This window comes from Bidens hawaiensis, unplaced genomic scaffold (assembly GCF_021521415.1).
Source record: "Bidens hawaiensis isolate Kalapana, Puna unplaced genomic scaffold, B.hawaiensis_p1.1 tig00020902_1, whole genome shotgun sequence".
In the NCBI taxonomy this organism is placed as follows: Eukaryota; Viridiplantae; Streptophyta; class Magnoliopsida; order Asterales; family Asteraceae; genus Bidens; species Bidens hawaiensis.
Genome location: NW_027493223.1, coordinates 104,620 through 114,107, shown reverse-complemented (window position 1 = coordinate 114,107; position 9,488 = coordinate 104,620). Strand labels below are relative to the sequence as shown.

The 9,488-nt window shown below is 36.8% G+C and overlaps 1 protein-coding gene across 1 annotated transcript; it reads left to right on the top strand.

Moving 5' to 3' along the window:
* Positions 1–2,367: 2,367 nt before the first annotated feature.
* LOC143562075 (uncharacterized) lies at positions 2,368–2,823 on the top strand. The gene has a single exon (XM_077049990.1). The coding sequence runs from the start codon at positions 2,368–2,370 to the stop codon at positions 2,821–2,823; it is 456 nt and encodes a 151-aa protein (XP_076906105.1).
* Positions 2,824–9,488: the final 6,665 nt, after the last annotated feature.

The window sequence follows — 9,488 nt, the reverse complement described above, 5'->3', positions numbered from 1 at the left end:
GAAAACCCGAGATGGAACCGATTCTTGCATGATCAAGTGATGTATACGGGTTATACAAGGGATCTTGGTCCAAGAAAGGAGTTAAACGAACCAAAAACGAATTTTTACGGTTAAATCTTTGTTTTTAAAGCATAACCGAAACCATGAAAGAAATGGCTTGATTGTGGGTGTAACTTGCTTGGTGTGGTGTTATTGTGCTTGTAGGTGTTGTATCTAGTTGCTAGCAAAGGCTAGAAAGCGAGATTCTTGCGGTTTGAAGCTAGAAACACAAGGTAGTTCGGTTTTGTATGATTTATGTATTTTGGACAGATTGTGGCTCGTTTGGAGTTAGGTCATGAAATTTTACAGAGGTGTTAGATACATGAAAATATGAGTTCTGTGAATTTTTGGTAATTTTTGGACAAAGGATGAATATTTGGTGAATTTAATGCTCGGTTTTGGCCAAAAATGGTTAAAAATAGTTAAATATCATGAAAATTCTGTAAAATTGTAGATAAGCTTTTCATATCATGTATAAGTAACACACAAAATTTGAGGTTCGTTGGAGAAGTCTAAGTAGGCTTTTCGGTTAAACGAGTTCTAGGGATTTCTAGCTCGGTTTTAGTAAAAAGGGCATGTAAAAGAATATTTTGGTTCTGGAAAAATTACAGGGGACTATGTGGATGGCAGGGGACATCCAGGAAAAATTTGGGATTTTTCTAAGATCGTTTGGTATTTACGACATATTTAGTGTTTAAATGGTGTTTAAAAATAGATAAATAAATTTTAAATATAAGAATTAATTCTGGAAATATTTTTATAAAATTCCCCACTGTTAAAAAGTGATTTGTGCAAAATTTCAAGATCCGAGAGTAAACGGATAATTAATCGTGCTAATTATCAAACTTTTAAAGTTAAAACGCGTAAACCGGTGAAGTTCGCTTAAGCGAGCTGACTGGTGTATAAAAACCCTAAAAATGAACTATTTTCATATAAACGAGTTAAACAAGTAAAAATAAATTATCCGAAAATAATTCGGATGATTTGAGTAATTTTAACCTATTTTAACAGTTTCCGGTACGCTAAAGACGGAAACGGGTCCCGCGGCCAAACGGGGCGTCTAAACCGAGCTCAAATTTCACAACTTTACTTAAACTATCAGTCAACGACTATTTTCGGGTCGTGTGTGACCAAACTCATTTTTGAAACATAAAAACGAATAACCGTGCTAGGCACGCAAAACGAGAAAAACGACTAATAGTAATTGCGACCATGGAACTCTAAACGACATCACAATCTGAGTCCGGAGAAGTGTTTCTGGGTTAACATTGCCCCCGGAACAGGTACAGTACTGGGTTAACAGTGTCCCCAGATGTACCGATTGATAAGGTTAAAGATTATATAAACAATAATTGTATAATAACGATCGTAGAGATCATATTACAGATTGGACGTGTTAATTGATAATGATTGTTGTTACCTGCTTGCATGTGCTAAGGTGAGTTTCACGAGCCCCTTTTTACTGAACTGTTTTAAATATTTTCCCGGGGCGGAAAGCATGTTTCTACTGAAATATTTAAGTACATGCTGATCGCATGGAAATGAAGGTATTTATATAATGTTTATTGTACGGGAATCGTACGGTAATGTATTAAGATGGTAATTGTCTGAGTTGCTAACAGTGTAGGGCCCGAAACAGTGTTCTGGGTTAACAGTGTCCCCAGAGGTTATTAAATGGGTTTCTGGGTTAACAGTGTCCCCAGAGGGTATTAAATGTGTTTCTGGGTTAACAGTGTTCCCAGAGGTTATTAAATGTGTTTCTGGGTTAACAGTGTCCCCAGAGATTATTGGAAGTGTTCTGGGTTAACAGAGGTTTCACTTGTGGGCTCAGCATAATTACACAGATAATATTATATTATGATATGGATTTATCATGGTTTACTCGAATTGTGAAACTCACCAACTATTCGTAGTTGACCCGTTTTCTCACATGCTTTTCAGGTACAACTAAGATGAACTGATTGCTTACGTGCTAAGTGCTTGATGTGTGTAAGATTTGCGTGCAGGATGTTAGGATACATTATAATAAATAGAATTATGTATCGTATTGTATGATGTGTGTATCACCTAGACGGTAATGAAATACAAGATAATGTAATTTGAAGTATATTAATGCATTCAGTTTTCTTTATAAACAATGTGGTTGATATCAGAGGTGTCTGTTGCATCCCGTTTACGTTTCCGCTGTGGTTGCGGGGTGTTACATCCTACAAAGATAAATCGAAGTTGTGTGCTTTTCATGAAGACATCGGCCACTTGACTGATGAATGTATCGGTCTTAGAAGATAGATGGGATATCTCATCAGCAAATATCATTTCAAAGAACTGATGGGCAGGAAGAAGTTAAGGATCCAGGATCCTGAAGAAGTCCTAGAAATGGATGCTCCACTACCAGCGAATGCGCGAATTAACAATTTCATCTCTGGAGGTTCGGATGTCTATGGAGCTTCCTTCTCCTCAGCAAAACGACATGCTAAAGAGATCAATTTAGAGAATGGAGAAAGGCCCATCAGAACAACCACCTTGACTGACCAAAGGGTCATAACTTTCGATGAAGAGGACCGAATGCACCTCAAGGATCCTCATCATGATGAGTTAATTATCACTTTATTTATTGCTAATCATTATGTTCGCAGGATTCTTGTAGATGGCGGGAGCTTTGTGAACATCATCCAGGCTGATGTTCTCAAGAAGATGAATATTCCTGAAACTGAAATAACTCCAAGATCCTTCGTCCTAGTTGGCTTCAGCGGTGAAACCAAGAATACGCCGGGAGACATCTAATTTCCCTTATATATCGAGGGAATTAACTTTTTTCAAAAATTTTGTGTTATTGATAACCTATCTTACTGTAATGTTATCCTTGGCAGACCTTGGATTCATGAAATAAAAGTTGTAGCTTCAACATATCATCAATGCATCAAGCTTCCAACCCCATCGGGAGTGGTTAAGAGTGATAGTGACCAAGGAGAAGCTAGGTATTGCTATACTTCATCTATGAAGCCAGCTGCAAAGCAAACTATCGTGTAGCAATTAAAGAACCATCCTAGAGAAGTGCTGGAAGCAAGGGTGATGGACTTTCAGGAAATATCCTTGGACCCTGAGGATCCAGACACCAAAGTGTATGTATGTAAGGCCCCGTACCGGTGACATACTTTGAACGTTGGATTTAATCATTAACACAGTTCTATAACCAGAGTTAATTAAAACTTTTCGCGGAATATAAAAACATCAAACATATTTTACGAAATCATAACATTCTTGTTTAAAGCATTCAAATTGTCTTAAGTTAAAACATCATAACTTTCCTTCACTAGATGCCAGTCATCATAGTCCACGCCATGTGTCCCCCTCAAGCCAGCTCCTTCATCCTATTTGCCTGCATGCATACTAAAAGTCAGCTACGCTGAGTGAGTTCTAGTTAATCAGGTGACACACAATGGATACACATACACATATTTACTTATAAATACGTATCCGAAGATACATATCCCATTACCTGTTACCTTTCTTTATACACACTTTCATTCTTTTAGCCTGTGCATTTCATACATAACTAACTATTCATTTTAAAGAGCATTTTGCCCTATAACCTTCTCATATATTATTAAAGTCTGCAACCCTTTAACCTTCGCAGAGTTTAGAAGAGTCTGCAACCCTTTAACCTTCGCAGAGTTTAGAAGAGTCTGCAACCCTTTAACCTTTGCATATATTATTAGGGTCTGCAACCCTTTAACCTTCGCAGATATTATTAGGGTCTGCAACCCTTTAACCTTCGTATATATTATTAGGGTCTGCAACCTTTTAACCTTCGCATATATTATTAGGGTCTGCAACCCTTTAACCATACATTCAATCCATACTTTAATCATGCATACCATTTCCTTATATAACATACATTCGTACATACTCATTTCATTAATTACCTTCATACATACATATTTCATACTAGACATACTACACATTACTTTCCCTGACGATACGTGCAATACCCGAAGATCGTTCACGCACCGGCAAGCATTCATTCATAACATTCATACATACTATCACATCAATCATCATAGCATACACTTACCATTTAAGGTAATTGTATTAACATTCACATCGAGTATGCACACAGCCCCGAAAACATAACAAGGAAATGGGGCTAAAAACTCACCTGGATCCTGTTACGTTCTCCATTTATTGTTATCCTTTTCTTTAATTGACCTATGCTAACTGTATATAAGCTACACATATCAATACTTGTCCTAATTGTATTTCAGCCAAAATGGCTAAGTCTGGTCTAATCTAATGGTTTTGTTTTAGATTATATTTTACTTCGATTATTTAATCATACACCCATCATATCCATTTACCCTCGTATTAGTTCATTAGATTACAATTGTGTTTGAGTGTTTATAAACGGGTCATTATTGCATGATAGTATGCCTATTGCTCTTGGGTGTCATTTGTATCCAAGCTTACAAAGTAATCGAGTGTTCCCTTATAATCGAATAAGGCTTGACAATCGAATAAGGCATTGTAAGCGAGTAAAGCATTGTAATCGAGTAATGCTTTGTAATCGACTCTTCATAGTGTAATCGAATACACTATTGTATTTGATTGTAATGTTATAATAGATCCTCATATTGTATTCGATTGTCACATTGTATTCGAGTTGCCCTTTTGTAATCGAACCCTTCGATCGTATGCAACTTTAACCAAGTAACCGAATATGGCATTTGTATTCGAGTCCAGATTGTAATCGGTTCCTTATTGTATTCGAATCTCCTTTGTATTCGAGTTTCACTATTGTAACTGACTTCGTATATTGTAACAGAACTATTGTAATCGACTACATCATTATAATAGAGCATCTTGATTGTAAGCGAGTTCATCAATGCAATCGATTATATGATGGTAATAAGATACATCATATGCATGCGAACAAGACCAAGTAACCGATCTTGGACATTGTAATCGAATACAATAGTGTATTCGAACGAGCTGCACCTTTTATCGTTCTCGGATGAACAGTGGCTACGGGTTGGCCCTTAATCCACTATCATTTTCAGTTTTTAACACTTAAACCTTTATTATGATATTATCTTACCCCGTAAACGTTCCCATGATCATTTCCGGCTAAGACTTGAACCTTGCAACCATAAAGTTTGAACTTTTAGGGCTAAAGATGTTCAAAACTAGATTTAGGGTTTCTTTTATTAGCCATTCATAACCATAAGTTCATTAAGTCTATTTTAATCATCAAGTTTGCAACTTTATTACATAATAAGGTCCGATATACTATCCTACTAAGTTTCATGCAAAACCGACTTCGTTTACCTGTTCTTTTCTCAAACCGAACGCTACTCATTTTACCCAAAACAAACCAAATAGCCCGTTTACTATCAAGTTCATTACTTCATCAATAATCATGACCAGATCTATCATCCTACCAATTTTCATGTAAATCCGTTCATGAAAAGTAAACCTTTTTAGCAAAAACGTACCTTGGAGGTTTTTGTCTGAAATCACTCGAGAGGCCCAAAACCATATCAAACGAACTTCGATTTGAGTGATTCAAGCGGCCACGGAACCTCCTTGTCCTGATCTACAAACCCATCAGCTCTTCTTCGCCGGAAACTGCCACTACAGTCGCCAGAACGGCTGATTAGTCGCCGGAATCTTCACTTTTGAGCTGCTATGGAAATCTTAATTTATATTCCATGAACACTCAGTTAAAATTTGAGACCGATCCGACGGTTAGATCTCCGGGAATCTTTGTGTCTTTGTGGGTGGTTTTCTCAAAAACGGGAATTGGAGAAGTGTGTGATTTTTATGGTGTAGGCTATGGTGTAAAGATGTATGAAAATGGAAATGATTAGGGTTATAAGGGGTATTTATACCCCCTTAAGCCCATGGACTTTAGACCCATATTTCCTTATGGTCCATAATTAATTACATCTAATTAGCCTACTCATCATTCCATCTTTATTATTTTATTACTTCTCTACTTACTTAAGTAAACTTTTCCACAATCATGATAATAATTAAATAATATATTAAATATTATTCTAGAAATTTTGGGATGTTACAAGTCTACCCACCTTATAAGAGATTTCGTCCTCGAAACCTGCTTAGTCCTTATAAAAGGAATATTTCCTGTATTCATATTCTTTTTTGAATTGGCTTAGCTTCCTAACTTACCGGTTTATCCTTCGTCTCACAATCATCGAATGATGGTCATTAGTTTTAGCTGTCTAAGGTAGCTTGTCCATGAAGTCCACGATGATATGTTTCCTTATCCAGACCTTGCAAGTGCACATCATTTCCTCAAGCACGCTCTTCTTTCTTATCCTTTCCAGTTTCCCCTTAAGGATTATTTCTTAAAATCCCTTTGTCTATTCCTTGAGTTAGAACACTCCTTGAAATCCTTGAGCACATCCGTTGCATAACTTTTCAGAAAACTTCTTAAGTCACCATTTAAACCTTCTTTCATTCTCAGCTTTGCATCAATACATAGGGTTCATGAGTTATAGCTGTCTAAGGTAGCTTGATCATGAAGTCCGTGCTGATACATCTTTCTTCTCTTGATTAATCAAATCTCATCTTGTCCTCTGAATATTGTTGTCTATTGCTGCATAGCAAGTTGTTTGACATATCATAACCATTTATTTAACCGACTTCCTTTTTGAGAAGGTGTCGGCCTTCATATGTGTCACACCCTCAAAATCCACTAACGGAGTTTTACCGTCAGAGGGTGTGAACTGGCAGGATTGGAATCATCAGTTATAATCAAACCATAAAAACGTTTAAATGCAAATAAGTGCGGAAGCGTAAAAACCTTAATTCAAAAGCTGCGTCACGCAGGACGACTTAAAACCAAAGATAACTGTTAAAAATAAGTTTGCAGAATAAAAGTGTTTTCATTTAATGCATGCTCCTAAACCGCGCGCCCGCCTCGGCTACCTGAGAATAACATACTAAAAGTGTCAACACAAGGTTGGTGAGTTCACAAGTTATATAAGATAAATGGTTTAGCGTTTTGCGTAACCTCGTTACGGCGTTTCAGTGGTGCGTAACCACGTTACGACGTTTAAGTGTTGCGTAACCACGTTACGGCGTTTAAGTGTTGCGTAACCACGTTACGGCGTTTAAGTGTTGCGTAACCACGTTACGGCGTTTAAGTGTTGCGTAACCACGTTACGGCGTTTAAGTGTTGCGTAACCACGTTACGGCGTTTAAGTGTTGCGTAACCACGTTACGGCGTTTAAGTGTTTTGCATTACCAGATAGTGTTACGTCAAATTATATATCGATAGGTAGCTAATCTATACAACAAGTATCGCTAAGTGGTTCGAGACCGAAGCTGACTGTTTATCAAGTGCCCGTCACCTGGTCAACCCAGACCATGGTAAGTGTTAGCCAAAATTACACCCACTCAACCTCCAGTTGAGCTTAGCGTCGGGTGGGGTTTGTCAAACCCAGTAGTACTACTCAACAGTGACTCGCTATTCCAAATATTAACCGGTTCGATGTGTGGGACTTCAAATGTTACGTTTGCCGCTTAGCCTTTACAAGTGATATATAATTTATAACAAAATCTTAAATATGCGTTTATCTCAGAAAATGCGTTTATCGGAGTATGTTATCTCCCCCAAGTGAAAAACGTTTGAAAACAGTTCAAAGAGCGGGGTAAGTGAAACTCACTGTTTGCGAAGAATATCCCGATATAGATCACCAAGTGATGCGCGTCGTAGAAACTCTCTAGCGTTCTAAATAACAAAGAGATTTTCTAAGTATCGGTACGTTTAACGAGTCTCTAGACTCGGCACATAATACCTATGCACGTAACAGATTTCGTGTTTCGTTTGTGAATCGTGTGTGACTTAAACAAGTACAATTGTGATACGATACATGAGTGAGCAATTACTTTCGTGTCACGTACTAATAACATACTTTACTAGCAATTATCCCCGTAAGGGCATTTTGGTCAACAAACAAAATTAACTAACCATTATTCCCCATAAGGGCAATTTGGTCAATTCATGGCAATCAATTAGCAACTATTCCCCGCAAGGGTATTTTGGTCAAAACATAACAAATATATAAAAACTATCATATTTCATGCATTTTTACACAACTCAGCAGTTAGTTTCATTATGACAGAATTTCTACTTGAAAGATTGTACTATTTCACCGATCATAACGTCTCAATTAATTCACCAAAAATCACCACAGAAGCATACATATCTTAGGTTTCCAGAACATATTTTATCTTATTTTTATTTCACATATTTTTCTTATAATGACCAAAACATTACAGCAAACTCATATCAGTCAGATTCATGCGCAACAGAATGTTATTTGCAATTTCCGTTAAACGAAAAATCCAATAAATGCAAGACCACTTGGGTTTGGTTCCTAACTCAATGATTCAACTTCCAGAAGTGGAACCAACCCAATTGGCCTCGTGGTTCATGAGATATAACATTTACAACTTAACCTAACAGCAGGTCTAACAGCTCAGCTTTGCACCACGTTTTTGTAAAATAATAAAAGTACACTTCTACTTGTCCAAAAATTACAAACTTATACTTCATGGAAACTAGACTCAACCTAGTTTACTGCAGTACCCACAATCTCAATCAATTTTCACGTTTACACTTCGTTACAGTCAGTTAAACATCGTATATACGTTCTGTCCAGAATCTGTTCACATCAAAACTCATCATAATAACAATCTATGAACTATCATGCATCCATATAACCCTCTAGACACTATAACTACTATCCATGCATATCAATCACACCATACATACAAGATTAGGGTTCGTGTTTTAATTCAAATCAAGAACAACAATCAATCATGTATCAATATCAATCTAGTTATCAATCTATTATCCAACTAACAAGAATCATAACAATCACATACATACAAGATCGGCCGATTTAGGGTTTTCACACAACCCATCAAACATCAAAATTAAACAACAAAGAGGTAAGAGATGATCAAGTATACCTTCCTAGCACCTAGTTCTTGGATTAATCTCTTGATTTGATGTGTATATGTGTGTGATGGTGGACGGCAGCCGTGGGTCAAGAGAGGGAGAGAGAGCCGATCGGTGGTGTTGTAGGTTTAGAATAATAGGTTAGGGTTTGTTTATTAGTGATATATTTATAAACAAACAAGTTACACTCTAGTCCTTCTACTTTCAAGTGTTGTTTTTCTAGAACATTCTATCCTAACTTGCACATAATCATGACAATAATATAACACATAATCCTAACACATAGTTATCACATCATTAGTGTTTTAGTGTGCTTCGTTTATTCCTCAATCGTTTGCGTTTCGGTGCAAATCCCGAAAGACTACTACACATGTAGTAAGTGTTAAGCGTCATTTAAACCCTAGTTTAAATGTAATGAAGTATGCGTTATAGATTCAACGATCTTAAAGTTTGAATT

Excerpts from the sequence above, each read along its gene's own strand:
- LOC143562075 (XM_077049990.1), top strand. The coding sequence starts at position 2,368 with ATGGGCAGGAAGAAGTTAAGGATCCAGGATCCTGAAGAAGTCCTAGAA.